Below are 17,508 nucleotides of genomic sequence, written 5' to 3' on the forward strand. Positions count from 1 at the left end.
CGCCATCCCCCCGGCCTCGGCTCTGGGGACGGAAAGGGCCATGGGTCCAGTGCCCAAGCCAGGCCCACACAAACATGCTGGTGGCTAGAGCTGCAGGGGAAGGCAGCCCGGCAAACGGGAACAAGACCCAGAGGCCGTGCCCTGAGTGGGGGGGAGGCTGCTGCCCCCAGGGCAGGTTCAGCCTTGGGGCTGGCAGGGGAAAGCATGAGCGCCTGGCCCTGGTAGAGTCATGGGCAGGTAGCTGTATGGCTGGGGGGGGGCACTGGCCCTGAGACATTCTGGAGACAGGCTGGTGCCAGGGCCACACATACTCCCAGCCCTGCTAGGGGGGTAGAGCACACACAGGTCAGCCTGAGCCTGCCACCCTCCCCCCAGCCCCATGGCCAGGGCCCTAGCCTAGGCTCTTGGCCTCAGGCGAGAGGGGAAGGGCAGGCGTGCACACCACCCATGGGGCCCTGGGGGTGGTTACAATCCAGCACAGGTACCGTGAACCAGCCCTGCCGGGGGGGGGGGGCAGGGGCAGGCTGACCTCTCTCTCTCCCCCCCCTCCCCCCCCAGGAAGGGAGGCTGGGCTGGAATGTCGAAGGCTTTTATTTAGAAAGGTGCAGGAAAGGGCTCCGCTCTGCTTGCGGCTGCCGGGAAGCGAGTTCCAGCCGGGCCCAGGGCCCAAGGGGGCTGGGGAGAGTGGCCCCTAGCCTGAACGTGCTGAGCCCGGCCCTGGAATCCCCGGCAGCCCAGCGCAAGCACAGCAGCGCCCCCGGCCCTGTGGGCGGGGAGGCAGCAGGGGGAGGGGACAGGCTGGCATGACTGCCACACCAGGACCCCACTGCTGCCCCTCACCCCAAGGGGAAAGGCTGGGTGGAGCCAGAGCCTGCAGCTCATTCCAGCTGGACCCGGCTCCTTGCCTACAGGCATCAGCCGGAGCCCCAGACTTCTCACCTCACCCCATTTACTGCCCCCCAAGGGGCTGGAGCTGGGTCAGCTCAGCAGAGCCCCAGGCCCAGGGAGAGAGGGCGAGGAGCCGCAGGGGGCAACGCCAGCTCCTGACTCAGCAGCAGAGCTGCTGGCTCCCAGCAAGGCGCTTGCCCAGCGGCAGGGACCGGCCGAATGAGCCGAGGGCTTGGGGGCAGCAGACGCCACAGCTGGGCCAGGCCGCAGGAAAAGGAGGGGACTGAGCGCATGGGAGAAGCCCAGCCCAGCATGGGGCTGAAGGCTGCTAGGCCTGTGGCCGCAGCCACCACCCTCCATTTGCCATCTGGCTACGGGGAGGGGAGCGCCGGGAGGAGCCAGGCAGGGCGAGAGCAGCAAGGCCAGAGACAGGAGTCCAGAGCGGAGCCATTGCCGTCAGTGCCTGGAAGACAGGGGGGCTACTTCTTCTTCCTGGTGCTCCGCAGGCTGTCAGAAGTGGTGTCTCCAGCCCCTCGGGCTCTGCCCTCAGCCTTCTCCTCCGCCTCCTTCTTCCGCACCTGCCCGTTCTTCTCGCCCACATGGTCCCCGTCCCCCTCGGCTGCGTCCGGCCGCTTGGAGCCCTTGTGCCGGCTGCTGGGGGCACCGCCCAGGGTCCTGCTGCCCAGTGCGCGCAGGAGGCAGATGGTGGCAGCCGTGAGGTAGAGCGACCACACCACGGCAGGGCCCGAGTAGGGGCGGCTCACCTCCCGGATGAGCTGCAGGGCCCTGGGCAGGAAGGTGTCCGGAGGGCGCTTCAGGGGAGTCTTGTCCTGCACAGGAAGAGAGGGGAGTGCAGAAGCAGCCCCACTGCCAGGCTGCTGGAGAAGCCCCCGCCCTCCCCTCTGGTCCCTGCCCTGGGCAGACAAGCCTCTCTAGAGCCAGCCCCACGAAGGGCTCCATTCCCCCATCACCTTTCACTGAAGCGCAGGGCGGAGCACCTGGCCTTAGCGCAGGGCAGGAAATGCCCCGGCCCCACTGCCATGGGCCCGGAGGACGCGCTGCTCAGAGCAGCTTCCGCAGCAGCCAGGCGGTGCACGTGGGCGGCCCAGGCGTGCAGGCAGCAGTACACCACACTCCACCCCCCGCCGGCAGCCTGCCCTGCTCCCAGGAGGCCCCGGGCACGGCCCAGTCTGCCACTCCTACCTTCAGCCCGTACTGACTGAGCATGGCCTCCAGGTTGGGGTCTCCCAGGAACACGGGGGGGTAGAACTCCTCCACGTGCCGCCGCCGCCACCACCACTGGCGGGGGAAGGCCCTGCCGAGAAGAGAGAGGGGCAGCTGTGCTGAGCCGTCCCGGGAGAACCCAGCCCTGAGCGGAAGGGTTCCTGCAGCTTCCGTGCTCCGGAGGGCTAGGACCGCTGCAGCCGTCATCTCCCACCCATAGGTGGGACGGGCACCAGCACCCGGCCCGCTCCAGTTACATTATTCCCCACATCTCCTGCCTGCAGCAGGGCCAGCCCCAGCCCCCCTCGCGCTCTCATCCGGTCTGCACACGGCACCTGGCCGCCTCCGCTTTCTACCCTGCTGCCGAATTTCCAGGCGGTGGCTCAGGCAGCAGGATGCTATTGAAATGGCTCCCAGTCACGGTGCTACCCCGGCAGGGGCTGGAGCCACAAGCCCTTTAAAGAGCCAAAGAAATGCCAAGCAACAGCCAAGCTGCGAGCCCCTGTGTGTGTGTTTCATTCCAAAAGCCTCTGGCCCCAGACAGCTCTGGGGGGAGCTAGTCCACCCCCAGAAGGGCAGGGCTGAGAGGCCAGCTTGTACCAAAATTCGTTAAGTGGCCCTGTGACAGTTACTGCCCACTCTTGGGCTAGACAGGCTGTGGCCCTGTGCCGCCCCGGGGCTGACCGTTCACGTAATGCCCTGCCCGGGCACGTGGCTACAGGTTCCCTCCAGCACATAAGAACGGCCGTACTGGGTCAGCCCAAAGGTCCATCTAGCCCAGTATCCTGTCTGCCGACAGTGGCAGCACCAGGTGCCCCAGAGAGGCTGGACCGAAGACAATGAGCAAGCGATTTGTCTCCTGCCATCCCTCTCCAGCCTCTGACAAACAGAGGCCAAGGACACCATTTTATCCCCTGGCTAATAGCCTTTTATGGACCTAACCTCCATGAAATTATCTAGCTTCTCTTTAAACTCTATTATAGTCCCAGCCTTCACAGCCTCCTCTGGCAAGGAGTTCCACAGGTTGACAACACGCTGTGTGAAGAAGAACTTCCTTTTATTAGTTTTAAACCTGCTCCCCATTAACTTCATTTGGTGTCCTCTAGTTCTTCTATTATGGGAACTAATAAATAACTTCTTTATCGGCCCTCTCCACACCACTCATGATTACGTTGCACTGAAGCCGGACTTCCATTTGCTTGCATCTTGCCCATTTTCCTGGCTTGCCCGGGTCTCTGGAATGCCTCCGTACCCGCCCGCCCCAAAGAACAGCACCCTTCGCAAATTTAGCTTCCTTGCTGCTCACCCCCCTTCTGGCTGGTTTAGGCATTACAGGCCATGGGCATGAGGAGCGTGCTGGGGACAGCGAGCTGTGCCTGGGCCAAGCCAGCTCCTCCTCCCTCCCCGAGAGCCCTGGCGTCGCTCACCCGTCCTTGGTGCTCTTGGTGAACCAGTACTTGTAGAGCTGGGCTCGGATGTAGGCAGGCGGCTGCGCGCTGAATGGGTATTTCGTTTCGTCGATCTGTACCAGGTGGATCACTGCCAGGACAGAGGAGTTAGCACAGGGCCCCAGCACCCCCGGGTCCAGGCTGCTCACCCTGCCCAGGCGCACTAACGCCAGGCACCCCGCCGCTGGAGCCTGGTGATCTCACATTAGGGTTTCTAGCCCTCAGCGCTGCACAGGGAAGCTTGAAGACCACGGCTCCCGAGCAGCCAATGCAGCAGCCTTGAGCGGAGCCTGGGCCGAACGCGCCAAAGCGAGTCAACTCCAATGACAAGGCAGTTAACCCCCCGCCCCGCTGCTGGGGGAGCCTAGCAGAAGGGGCATGCGCTACCCCTGCCAGCCACAGGGCTCACCCCAGGAGGCCCCTTGCTGCCATCCACGGGAGCCTGGCTTCCCAGGTTTGGGACTGCCTTAGCACAGGCACGCTCTGGCAGCCCTGCCCGACACGGGGGAGGCAGGGCAGGAAAGTAGCAAGACACAGAGCAAGCCAAGGCGGCTAAGAGGTAAGCAGGGACTGGCAAATAAGACAGACTGCCCATGTCAGCCCCGACCCACAGCCCCGGCCTGCCCTCAACCCGCAGCGACTAGCCTGTCGCAAGGCAGAGTGATGCCTGGGCAGACGGCATCAGGCGAGTTAACCGGGTGAGCGTTTGAGTGCAAGGTGAGAGCACCGCCCCAGCCCAACCCAGGGCAGCTGGGTGAGCACAGCCCCACGGCCTCACCGTCTTTCTTGCCCTGCAGCAGACGATAGACGAAGCTGGTGAACCAGGGGCTCTGACTGTGGTGCCCCAGGGCCGCAAACCACATCTGCCAGTCGAGGCGGGGCTGGTGCGGGATCACCACAGGAGGGGCGGCGCTGACGTTCCCCGGCTTGTACATGAACTCGATCTCCTGCAGGGACAGAGGGGAATTGGGGAAACCGGTCTCTGAGCTGCTGCCTCACCCCATGGGGCTTGCGCACTCTGGACCAATGAGACAGCAGCACTGACTTGTCCCTAAATGCAGCTCCCTCTGGGGTGGGACGCAGCAGCTGCACCTCCAGAGCACGTCACTCCAGTTAAAGCCCCTCAGACCTGGGATCCCAGGAGGGTACTACTACTGCAGGGAACAAAGTCAGCCAGCTCTGCCAGGCACCAGTGGGGCAAACGAGGTCTGTCTGTCAGCGGCTGGGAGAAGGGGTAACCTCCCCCTCTTCCAGCACCTCCCCCACATATTCCCCCCCTTTGGGGAGAAGCTACAGCAACTGCGCGAGATGGGGGTGTTACCGTCCATTTCTCCTTGTCGTAACTTCCTTCCACCACCACCTCCGGCCGGCCCCCGACCCCCGTCATCCGGCGGAAGAGCCCGTACGAGTTCACCAGCTGGTAGCGGTCAACAGCCCCGAACATCTGGTGGATGCCGGGCCACAGCTTTCCGTTCGACTCGTACTCAATGTAGGTAAAGGGGACCTGGGAGGCAGCAGAGAACGGGCCGGCTCAGTCACCCCGTGCAACTGGTACAGGGCGGGGAACGCAGCAGCAGGCTGCCTGGCCCTGCCCAACCCAGGCCACAACGCAACCCTGGCTGGCGTCCGCAGCAGTCAATCCCCAGGACTTCCCACCCCGAGCCCCGTGGGGCCAGCACTGCACAGGGCAGAGTGCCAGGCAGTGCTGGGAAGATGGAGCTCTGCCGTCACCTTGGGGCATCACCGAATCACTCCTAATCTGCCCAGCCACAGTCTGACTCCCTGCCCAGGGCGGGCCACATGGCTTTTCCCAGACTCCAGTCAACCCTCCTGCACCAATGGCCCTTCCAGAATTGAGGCTGCCTTAGAGACAAGCCTGACCAGGGCGGCGCTCCCCCCGGCAGCATTCACAGGTGGTTCTGCCCTGCTGCACTGGCATGGCCCTCTGCTGCGCCTCAGCGTGTGGGCCTGGATCCAGGAGCCCGAGCTGGAGGCTGCAAGGGGTAGGCAGCATGACCCAGTCCCCAGGGGGTCCTATTCCGCCCCCTCCCACATACCCAGGGACTCTCCTGCCTCAAGGCAGAGCCTCAGCCTGTATTGCAGCTGCTGCTGCTTTCCCCTGGAGTGCCCAGCCCCCTGCCAGCTCGGGCTTCGGAGAGGGTGGTGCGGGAACCGTATTAGCCAGCCTCCACAAGACAATAGACTCTCACCATCCTGCCCACTCACCAGGCTGACAGTAAACATTCCCACTGCGGCGGCAGCAAAGACAGCCCATTGCAAAGTAGCCCAGAGCTTCCAGGGAAAGCCCCGGACGCAGGCACACCTGTGGGCAAGGGAGGAGAGGGAGGTCAGCGGACGAGGCCCATCCCCCATACTGAAGGGCAGAGCTGGGGAAGGGCTGCAGACCCTGTTCACCCATCCGTTGCCAGCACAGCCATTGTGTAGCATGCAGCAGGCGAGCTCTCCTGGAGTGCAGGAGCTCACCAGGGCCTCTCCCCGGCCCCAGGAGGGGCAGAGGCCGATGGGCTCTCCCACAACACCCTGCAAGTGAACTCAGAGCGGCAGAGATTCCTGCAGCCCAGCGAAGTGCCACAGAGATCTGCACCCACGTGCTGTGCCATGCCAGTGCCGACAGCGGCTCAGCCGCCCCGAGTCAGCCTAACCGCAGGGAGAGTGCAGACAACCGGAGCTACCTCCGCAGGGAGAGACCCTGCATGGCCTGAGGCAGTGGGCAAAGGGGTCAGCACACCTGTGCCGCATTAGCCCTTGAGCCTCCCTGGCAGGACTCACCCAGGGCAGCCGGCAGCCACAGCACTGACTCGGGGCCTGACTGCAGATGGTGTGGACCACGCCAACAAGTGGGGATGTTGCTAGTTAACCGGTAAGACTCACCCGTAACAGGCAAGGCTTTTAACCAGTGCGGCCCCCTGCCAGCCGCGTCATCTGTTAGCCGGTTCAACTGAAAGCTTAATTAAACCGGATTTTACATCCCTACCAACAACCAGGCTCCTGTCCTCAGAGCCAGAGCCGTGGGGATCCCAGAATTGCCCCAGGCAGACAGCCTGGCCCCCTGAGCAAAGGGGTGCCAGCTCCCTCCATGTGCCAGCTCCAAGTCATGTGCCATCAGCTGTGCATGGATTGGTGCCCTGTTCTGCCCCTCCCTACGGCAGGGAGGGACAGCTTCCTCCAGCATCAGAAGGGGAGGAGACAGCAGAGGACTACCCCTCAGGTTCGGAGGCACAGAGCCTGCCCCAGCTAGTGACCCTGGCTGTCCTGGGAACGGGACTCACCTGTACAGGGCATAGATGATTTCCCAGGCCAGGGAGAGGAGGCTCAGTCCCACAATAGGGAGAGTCACCGTCTTCAGCCACTGGATGAAGTCATGGTAAGTGAAAGCTGGAGGAGGTAAGAGTACAGGAGTCAGCGCCTGGGCAGGGAAGTAGGGGGCCCACACCTCAGCCCTTCCTCCAGGAAGGAGTGCAGGTCAGACGACCAGAGGCACTAAGGAGTCCATAGGCAACAAGGGTCGCTAAGCCGAAGGCATCAGGCTCTCCAGGACACATGCCAGCCTTTGCCATCGGCTAGAGGGAGAGGGTCTGGCAGCCAAGTGGCTACGCCCCCCTCAGTGAAGCGCTGAGAGCCTGCCTGGATGGTAGCTGGGCCAGGCGCTGCTCAAGATTACGTCTTGCCAGCGTTTCTCCTGGCAGCTGCAGACACCAGAGGGGAATCACGGAAGACCTAGGATAGCAGCTAGAGGGCACATTCAGCACCCGCCTGTGGGCAGTGCGCGCCACCCCACCCTGCAGTAAGGGGAGGAAGCACCGCACCTGTTTTGGATTCAATCAGCTGCTTCTCCCAGTTGAACTGCAGGCCGAAGTCCTGGATGCTCCAGTAGATGAGTAGCCCATAGACCATCAACTCCAGCAGCGTGGAGAGGACAGACACCAGGCTGGGAGGCCAGGCTGCAGGGCAGGGGAGGAAGGAAGAGGAGTTACAAGGGCTGAGTGGAACGATTACACGGTGCTGTTTGCTGCAGTCGGATACAGCAGCTCCAGCAGAAGCAGAGTTGTGCCATGGGAACCCTGTTCAGCTGTTGGCTTTGACACCCAATGGTGGCTGTTTGACTAGCAGAGTTAATGCTCCTTCCATCCTTCAACAGGCATCTCCACAGACCCAGCCGATACCCCAGACAGCAAGGAACTTGCTACCTAGAGCAGGCACTCAGCTGCCCCAGAGAGCCTGGGATCTAGAAACACCACACACTTAACAGCGCTCACATCAAGCAAGGCCTCTCCACCGGAGGAGGATGTTGCATTATGGAACAAGCCACACTAATAACCTGAGAGAACTTTCTTCAATCCAGAAAAAGCCCTGAGCACACCCCTCTCGGGGTCTTCCCTCACCCACCCAGGTAGCAATCGCTACCCTGACCCCCATGGGGACCCCCATTCCCAAAGGAAGTTTCCATCCTTATTCTCCCCCTTTCAAACACGCTTCTGGTGACAAGGTTAGGGGCAAGTTCCCTGCACGCCAACGGGCACCAGGACAACCCATGCAAAACCTGCAGCCATAGCTGCACTGCTACAAACGGCACCTCCCTCCCATCACACCACACAGTGTACCTCATCCAGTGCATCACATGCCACAGCAGCTATCATCATACTCCAGTGAGCTCACGGAGAAAAATAAGACAAGACCTCCTGTCACGCACACGGAACATTTCCAAAGCGATCCCTGCGTACCTGCCCTCACAGGAAGCCCGCACAGCCTCTCCCGACGAGGAGCCTGGGCGTTCACACTCAGAACGCTGCGCGACACTAACGAATCCTGAAGTCAGACATGCGAGCGCTGAACCTCATGCCGACAACTGGCGACCTGCTACCTAACTGCAGAGGTGCTGGGCAGGTCTACGCAGAAACCCTGCTGGAGCAGCCGTGGCATGGACGCCATCCAGGCCAACACGAGCCATCAGCATGGGCCATCCACCTCCCTGAGAGGCGGTGCTAGCCCAAGGGAAGAGCTCTCCCGCTGGCCAAGCGCTGACTGCCCCGGAGTTAGGCAGGCATTGCTATGTATCTCCACGCTCCCGAGACGTAGCTACGCCAGGTGAAGTTCCCACTGTGGACCAAGCCTGAGCAGCTCAACGGCATCTCTTGGGCTGAATCACCTGCAAGCGACAGACCATCTCACCCAGCTTCTCGCCATCCTTTTAGCAGACATGCTGCCAACGTGCTTCTCACACGCTAGTCTGTGCTCTGGAGAGACGGAGCCCCCCGAAAGATAACGGGGAGGCAATTTATAAACATCCCAGGCGAGTCTGCTACAGGATCTCCTGTCTGCACAGGGCAGCGCCCCCTTGCCACAGGACAAGCTCTTTGCACAGCACTTGAAAATGCTGCCAAGGGGTCCCTCTCCCCCACAGCCCCGGAACGGCATGGCCGATATCTGCCCCCACGGACTCACCGCTGGCAGGCCGCTTCTTGCTGCGCCCCAACCACAGCCCCACATGCTCGTCGTCCAGCAGCGAGAAGCAGAGGACGATGGTGAGCAGGTTGAAGAAGTTGTAGTTGCCTGTGATGATGATCAGCAGCTGGAGCAGGACCTGCGGCGGAGGGCGGGAACTCAGAGCCACAGCTAGAGTCCCACAGGGGCATCCCGTGCAGGCCTGGCATCCCCAGCACCCCCTTCCCTGAGCCCGGAGGGGAGGGGAAGTGCCAAGAGAACCCCTCCCCCCCCCCCATGGAAGAGTCTTGCTCCTGCAGGGCAGCAGCCCTACACTAGCTCAGCCTGCGGAGGGTTAACAGAGATCCACACGGCAGCACAGCCACCCCCGTGGCTGGCACCAGCAGCGGAAGGGGCAGGGTTGTGGTGTGAGGCATAGGAGGGGCAATGGAGCCCCACTTTGCCAGGAGAAGGAACCATCTTGCTTGTAAGCGGCACCCTTCAGTCTGAGGGGGTGCACTGGCATTTGACTAGCATGAGCCTGCAATGCAGGATGGGAACAGGAGTCCCGTGGCACCCTCTTGGGTGTGCGACAGGAGACCAAGAGCATGCTCTGAACTCGTGGCTCTCACGGGGCAACATGCAGGATGAGCACCGGGCCCGAGGCCTCTTGCCTGTTCCCGCCCCAGGGGTGCGGCACCTACCTGGCAGTAGAAGGCGAAGAGGCGGAGGCGGCGGATGGGGGAGAAGAAGAGCAGGGGGACAGCGATCTCGATGACGTACGTAGCCACCACACTGAGCTTCTGGAACCACACGGGGAGCTGGTGGGCAAACCACGCAGCCGGCGTGGGGATGCACTGGGTCTCGTAGTGATAGGTCAGGGCTGGGGGAGAGTGGGAGCAGGGCCACAAGGAAATACATTAGGCACAGGCAGGGAAGCAGCCAGGCCAGGCCTATGTGGGGACAGAGGCCAGGCAGGGCCAGCTGTCCCACAAGCGGCACACAATGCTTAGTGCTGCCCTACACAGGCCACAGGGATTGCACGGCAGTGTGTCTGCTGGGAGGCCTGGGGCAGGAACCCCTGCCAGTGTCTGGTAACGGCAGCATAGCTCAATGGGCTGAGCACAGGGCCGGGAGCCAGGAACCCCTCCCTCATCCAGGCTCTGTGGCCCACCCATCCTGTAGAAGAGGGGCAGTGACAGACCCAGCCCCAGAATTCTGGGGAGGAGTATTTGCAAGGGCCGAGAGAGCAGCCGCAGTGACGCCCTCCCCTTGCCGTGGCCACACCGGGCTCACCTGTGAGCCCCCACCACGTGGGGCAGCGGCTGGTCAGCTTTACCACACCCGAGGCGAACATGAGGCGGAAGAGCAGCCAGCGCATCAGCCAGAAGGTGATGCTGTCGTGTGGCCGCCAGGCAGTGGAGCGCCACTTCAGCAGGTGCAGCGGGGCCACCAGCACGGCCAGGAAGCCTGTCTCCAGCAGGAGGCTGTCCCTGCAGAACACACAGCACCCCGAGTGTCAGATTGGAGGGCCAGAGGCTCCCTGTCTGCTGGGGCCAACTGCTCCCCTCAACTGCCCTCGCCCCACGCTCAGCAAGGGCCACAGCGAGGGGACAGCCAGACACCGGACCAAGCAGGATTCCTGCGTTGGATAGTTCCCAGAAACTCCCAGGAGAGGAGGCCTCCCTGACGGCACTGAGCCAGGACAGCAGTGCCTGGGCAGCAGGGATCTCTGCTTCAGTGTGGCTTCCCTGGACTGCGTCAGCACCAAGCCTGCCCTTCTGAACCCCTGCAGAGCGACGGTGCAGCCACACGAGGGGTCACGTCAACGCCTGCAGGATATGGTGGGGGCCCATCCTGCCAGGGACACGAGCTGTACTCGGAAGGGGGAGCAGCCATGAGTAGCTCTGGGGAGACAATCACTTACCACTGGAAGTACAGGAACACCTGCCCCACCTGTGGAGAGAGGGAGCACAGGGGTGTCAATGGGGGACCGGCAGGGCATCGCAAAGTGACAGGCACAGAGAAGTTTGATCACATGACTGCCTCATTCTGGTCCTCTCCTTCCTATCCAGGTGGGAGGGCAGAAGACACCACCTTCTCTTGGGTACATTCCAGGTAGCAATGCCAGTTCCCTTGAGGCAACAGGCCCTGATCCAACTCCTGGGAGCCATGACTAGGCAGTCACTCAGCCAAGAGCTGTGTGGCATAAGGCCCCAGCACAATGCCTGGGCACCTGGGGGTAAAAGCAGAGGGAGCAAAGGGATAGGACATACCTAGGTCAAAGCACACCCACAAGAATGAGGGGAGTTAGTGCACCAGCCTGGCTTGTTCCAGGGGGACGGGCTGTCTGGGTTAAGCCTGGCAACCAGGAAGATTATTCAAGGAAGACTCAGGAGGACTAGGGGACTGTGCTGGGATTGAGAGGTTGCGTCAGAACGGAGGGAACCCAGGGCTGGGATAGCAGGGGGCTGAGTCGGGTCTCATGGGCATTTGCAGGTGAATCTTGCTCCACGCCAGCCTGCCCGGTGGCTGCCTCTAGCGCCAGTGCTCTTAGCCTCTCCTGCCCCCTGTCGCTGTCAGCGTGCTCAAGGCAGGAAGATCAATACTGACAGTGTAATAAGCAGATGCCAGAGACCAGCTCCTGACTCCACCACAGTTGTGGACCTGCCAAGGCTCCACTAGAAGTGCGGGGGATGCAATTGCTGCCACGTTCTGAGTCAGTGCTGCTCACAGGGAGGAGCCCTGCAGGCTCCAATTAGAGGAACAAGGTTTCTCTCCAGTGCCACCTTAAAAGGAAGAGGCAGCAAGTGGAACATCCCCAAAGCCGGGAGGGGAGAGCTGTGGACTGCGTTGCACTCTGGAGAGCAGCACACCACGCACAAGGGCTAGCTTAGCTCCAAGGCAGGTGGGGGCAAGACGCCCTAAAGAGGCAGAAAATGCCCCCTCCCCCAGCCTTGGCTTGGAGGTCGCTGCCCTGGGGACACAGAGGGCCTCAGAGATGCTGCACCTAGCGGATGAAACCATCAGTTCTGCAGGCAGAGAGCACCTCCCCCTAGGCCCGGCTTCCAGGGAGCATCTGCTGGCCCCGTGCCAGAGGTGGGCCATTCCTTTGCTGGGACAGTTGTCATTTCCCTTTCCTTTTCCTGGCTACACAAGCTGCAGCCAGGGTACTTCACCGCCTCTGCACAGCTGGGGCCAGCAGACTCTGCTCCCTGCTGCAACAAGCGGCAGGGCTCTGTGAGCAGTGCGGGGCTGTGAGCTGAACTGGAGCTGGCTGGCATCGGGCCAGAGCCCTAGACGTCAGCACAGAGTTTGGGATGGAGCAAGCCAGCTGCACTGGCTACCTGCCGTGTGCAGGGATACCGGACTCCGAAGAGCGCACGGATCTGGGGAGAGCACCCGGGAGGCAGCGATTTCAACTGATTGGTCTGCCTAGGACCCCAAAGCAACCAGCATCGCTCTTCCCCACCCCACTCTGCAGGAATCACTTCTGCCCGAGAGCCGAGGAGACGCGACTCCTGTCTCTGCAACCGGGAGAAGCTCCATTGTGACTGGAGAGCAGAGCCTGCGATGAATGCAGCGTCAAGGCCAAACAGCCAACACTCACTAGCCAGGCGGCTCTGAAAGATAGCTGCGCTGGCAGGGTTAACTCCGCCATGCTGTCTGCATTGGGGATTCAAGGTATACAATACAGCAAGAGTGATCTTTGGCATTTAATTCCCCTGCTGTGAGAAGAGAAGCCATTTACAGGCTGCCAGGATCCCTGGGTCACACCACAAGTTCCTCTACATGGGCACAGGCAGCCCGCAAGCTCTGCAGCAGATTAAGACCCCTACCATGTGCTAGAAAGGTTAGGCAGCAGTCCATACTAGTGTGCCACACCCTGGCCTTAGCAGTGGTGCATTAGCAAAGCTACTCTCAGCTCTCCAAAGCAAGCCAGGTTTGCAAAGAGCTTTGGGGTTTTGCTTTACATCAAGTATATTTGAGGTTTCTAGCTTAAGTAACACTCCTGCTCAGCGCAGGTGAGAATGTGACACAGCCACTGCCCAAGAGGCCACCTCAAGCCCCCCCCCCCCCCCCCCATCACTGGTCCCAGATCAAAGAAGGAGAATTTCAACCCCAAAAGGAGCCGGGGGACATTATGGAGCCACCAGAACTAGGGAAAGGGATGGAGGACTGATTCTGGCCAGAGAGCGCAAGCCAATCCTCATGTCCTGGGCAGAGGGGAGGGAAGAAGACTGGAAAGAGAGCTGGACTGCTTTAAAAAGAGAGGTGCTAAGTAAGAACGGCCGGGAATGGAGGGAAGAGGCCTGGCTGAGCAAAACCTGCCTCAAGTAAGGACTTTGCTAACCCCCTGCTCTATTAGGATCCAAGGTGCAGAGCAGCAAGGAGCACGCTCCTCCCATGCACCAGTCAGAGCTTCCTGCCCCCATACCTGGAGGACCTGCCTTACTCCCAACTAGGGATGTCAGTTACTAACCTGTGGTCCGCTCCTTACCGGGTGATAGTTACTGGTTACCAGTTAGCCTGCAGCCTGGCTGGGCTCAGGCATCCCCCCCCGCTTAACCCTGTTTGAGCAGTTAGCCGGTTCAACAGGATTTTACATCCCTACTCCCACCCATGCACTGCTCCCATCCTGCCCCCCGCAGTGTTCACACACCTGATAGAGTGAGAGGTAGAGTGCCCAGAGCAGCAGGAAGACTAGGCTGTCCCGCAGGGGCTCAAACACCAGGGTGCCGAAGGAAGTCAGCACACCCAGCAGGCACAGTAGCTCCATGCCCAGTTCCGTGTCCAGCCCCAGGCGTGGGCCAAACCACAGCAGTGTTGGGGAATCCCGCAGCTGCTCCCATAAGCCCTTCCCAGAGACACGCAGCATCTTACGGGCTGGCAGGATGCCATCTTTCCCATAGAGCCCTAGGGAGAGGGGAACAAGAAAGGAAGTTACAACACCTAGCAACCCCTTTGCCTGGTAACTATCTGTCCACTAGACACACGCAGTCCTCCCTCCCAAAGGGGCACCCAATCTGCCTGGGGAGCTAGTCTATCTTGGGGGGAGGTCCCACTGAATTCCACCCTCCCCAGGATCAGAGGAGCACAGTTAGGTCCTGAAGCCCAGCAACAACAGTCAATCTCCCGACTGCAGGCCCTGAGCCTGGAAGAGTGGGATAAAAATACCATGGGAAACATCCATCTGGAGCTCCCAGGGTGAACAGCTGCTTAACGATCCATGTCCACAGCCTCAGGGCTGCCAGATTAAGCCTGCCCACGTGTTAGGAGGACTCTGCTCAGCAAGCAAACCAGGCCTCTGCACAGCCAAGAAGGGTTGCAGAGGCAGAAAACAACACGGTGCATATGCCATCCAGGCAGAACCAGCAACATGCAGGGGGATAGCAGCTGGGATTATCCACAACTACCGTAAAGCCCCAAGCACACTGTACTCAGCGTGGCCTGGACCCCAATGTGCTCAAGGCCTTAAAGAGACTTGAAGCCTTTTAGTCTTTGCAGAGCGAGGTCTCTCTTCTCTCAGCCTGCAGGGGCCTCTCTTCAACAGGATGTGAGTGACCATTTCAAGGGCGGGGGCCCAAACGCTGCCACAAATATCCTTCAATCTCTAGAGCAGCTCAGGAATCACAGCATGGCGTGGGGGGGGGGGGGGGGGGGGGGGGGGGGAGGAGGAGAGTTTTCTCTCCTGGTGGATTTCAGGGGCCACCCTAGATTTAGAGATGCCAACTTCAGAGACCCGCCTGTTACGCCCCAGCACAGACTGGAGTTCAGGAGATTAAAAGCCCTGCTTGCAGTGGCTGAGCGGTTGGTTGGCCGCCCGCCCAGCTCCTGGCCAGCAGTTGGCAGGAAACAGAAAACAGAAGGAAACGGAGAAAAGGCTCTCAAATAAAGTGGTTAAGCAGAGGCCTGAAGAATTGGGCAAAGGGAGAGCCCCGCTGAGCAGAACAGTAGCCACTTCCTCTGAGCTCCCATGAAGAGGGCGACAGGAGGAGGGTCTGGAAGAAGGGCTTCCCACAGGAGTGACACAGAAGGTCACCCCTGGGGCCAAGCGCAGCCTGCGTACACAGGTGCAGCTCCCAGGGAGAGTCGCAGCAGCAGCAGGCACGCTGGGGTAAGCAGGGCATGGGTAACACAGCAAGGGGCAGAAGGGAAGGGCAGCAGGGTAAAGAAAGTAAAGGCAGCCTGGGAGGGCCCCAGCTGAGGACTCAGTAGATCCTAGGCACTGCTCAACTCAGCTTGCCCCCCCGTGCAATGCAGTCTGTGCCTTGGAAGGGGAGAACAGCATCCTATTCAGCGAGTCTGGATTAGACACTAGGGCATGGGGGGTACTGGCAGAGCAGGGCGACGGGGTCCTTATGAGCACGTAGGCAGCAATCCCCACAGTCGTCACTCGGTCTCTCACACACCGTCCCCACCCCTTTCAGATACCAACCAGATTTGGCCCAAGTGAGACCAACTCCCATTGGGCTTCAGGGGAGCTGCACCTGACCGCATCGGGGAGAGGGGACAGGATTTTATCTGCACTGAACACCGGATCAAGGCAAGTTTCATAGAGTGGCCACGGAGCCATCGCTGCTGAACGAGGCCTCCAGCTGGGGCCGGATTACCCTGCTCCCCTCCCTGCCCCAAAACAGCAGAGTCAACGAAGCGCAAGAGAGGTTTCCCCTTTCCCCACAAGAGCCTTCCCGGTCCCTCCTTATGTCTTGGGCCAGGGGCCTCACGGACCTAAGCCAAGCCTTCCCAAGGAGTTACCAACACCCTCCCATTTGGGATCTCAGGGTAGCATCCGAGCCCACTGCAGGCACGGCACCCGCACAGCTTGTCTCTCCAGCAGCTCATCTTCTGCTCCCTCACTCCCCACCTCACCTGGAGCAAGCACCACCCTTCCCTTACGCCCCTCCCCCCTCGTCCATCTTTCCTCCCCTTTGCCCCAATACCACCAGGTCCTGACACGCAGCCTAAGGGCAACCGCTGAGGCCAGGAGCTCTGCTGCTCAGCAGGAGCTGCTCATCGTGTGTACCCCAGATGGGTGGGCTGAGGGGTGCACAGCAAATCATTACTGGGTGCACGGCCCTCCTCTCCAGGCCAGACGCCAGGGTGAGGAGTCAGGAGAGCCCCGCAGTCTATTGGAAGTGACACCTTGTCAGCTAACCTACCCACAGCATCCCCTGTGCTCCTGGGCACAGGGCGCCACACCCAGCCCCAGGGCACCCCCTACGTGGGGGGGATCCCCAGCGCTCACCCAAACAGCACAGGCGAGCCCCACGGATAACCCTGAACAGCCCCCCCAGCAGCCCCTCCCAGGGCCCTGCACCCCCCAGAGCAAGTGACAGACCCCACGGCCCTGCCTGTGCAGCGCTCGTAGCCCCCCCGCACCTCACAGCCCCCCCAGGCCCTGCCGAGCCCCCCACCCCTAGCGCCGGCAGCTCCCTATGGGGGCAGCCCCCCCGCACCTCACAGCCCCCCAGGCCCTGCCGAGCCCCCCACCCCTAGCGCCGGCAGCTCCCTATGGGGGCAGCCCCCCCGCACCTCACAGCCCCCCCAGGCCCTGCCGAGCCCCCCACCCCTAGCGCCGGCAGCTCTCTATGGGGGCAGCCCCCCCGCACCTCACAACCCCCCCAGGCCCTGCCGAGCCCCCCCCACAGCCCCGGGGGGGCCCCCCAGGACCCCCCCACAGCCTCCCCCGCGGCGCTGAGCGTTCAAGGTTCACAGCACTGAGCCCCACAGCGCCCCCCCCCGAGCCTCCCCCGCCCCGTGCCAGGCCCCCCCCCCCCCCGAGCCCCCCCGCCCCGTGCCAGGCCCCCCCCCGCGAGTCCCCCCCGCCCCGTGCCAGCCCCCCCCCCCGCGAGCTCCCCCCCGCCCCGTGCCAGGCCCCCCCCCCCCGCGAGCCCCCCCGCCCCGTGCCAGCCCCCCCCCCCCCCCCCCCGCGAGTCCCCCCGCCCCGTGCCAGCCCCCCCCCCCGCGGCAGCCCCCCCGCCCCGTGCCTGCCCCCCCCCCCCGCGAGCCCCCCCGCCCCGTGCCAGGCCCCCCCCGCCCCCCCCGCCCCGTGCCAGGCCCCCCCCCCCCGCGAGCCCCCCCGCCCCGTGCCAGGCCCCCCGCCAGCCCCCCCGCCCCGTGCCAGGCCCCCCCCCGCGAGTCCCCCCCGCCCCGTGCCAGGCCCCCCCCCCCCCGCGAGCCCCCCCGCCCCGTGCCAGGCCCCCCGCCAGCCCCCCCGCCCCGTGCCAGGCCCCCCCCCAGCGAGCCCCCCCCGCCCCGTGCCAGGCCCCCCCCCCCGCGAGTCCCCCCCGCCCCGTGCCAGACCCCCCCGGCCCGTGCCCCCCCTACCCGGGAGCTGCAGGTAGAGCGAGGCGAAGGCGGCGAGGTAGGCGGCCCCCAGCCCCCCGAGCAGCAGCGGCCGGGCCAGGCGCGGCTCCCCCATGGCTCGAGCGCCCGACACCGCCCGGCCCGCGCGCACAAGTAGCCGGGGGCGGGGCCTGGGCGGGGCCTGAGCGCCCCCCCC

At 62.7% G+C, this 17,508-nt stretch overlaps 1 protein-coding gene across 1 annotated transcript; it reads right to left on the reverse strand.

Annotated features, from left to right (window-relative positions):
* Nucleotides 1-573: 573 nt before the first annotated feature.
* On the reverse strand, nucleotides 574-17,491 carry LMF2 (lipase maturation factor 2). Its single transcript, XM_075924330.2, has 14 exons — nucleotides 17,334-17,491; nucleotides 13,666-13,919; nucleotides 10,930-10,958; nucleotides 10,299-10,495; nucleotides 9,707-9,885; nucleotides 9,024-9,162; nucleotides 7,388-7,522; nucleotides 6,851-6,956; nucleotides 5,787-5,883; nucleotides 4,882-5,064; nucleotides 4,339-4,507; nucleotides 3,540-3,651; nucleotides 2,092-2,203; nucleotides 574-1,718 (listed from the first exon to the last, which is right to left on the reverse strand). The coding sequence occupies exons 1-14, from the start codon at nucleotides 17,425-17,427 to the stop codon at nucleotides 1,368-1,370; spliced, it is 2,157 nt and encodes a 718-aa protein (XP_075780445.2). The 5' UTR covers nucleotides 17,428-17,491; the 3' UTR covers nucleotides 574-1,367.
* Between the last annotated feature and the right edge of the window lie 17 nt (nucleotides 17,492-17,508).

The sequence above is a fragment of the Pelodiscus sinensis genome, chromosome 1, assembly GCF_052426305.1.
Source record: "Pelodiscus sinensis isolate ZL-2025 chromosome 1, ASM5242630v1, whole genome shotgun sequence".
Classification (NCBI taxonomy): domain Eukaryota; kingdom Metazoa; phylum Chordata; order Testudines; family Trionychidae; genus Pelodiscus; species Pelodiscus sinensis.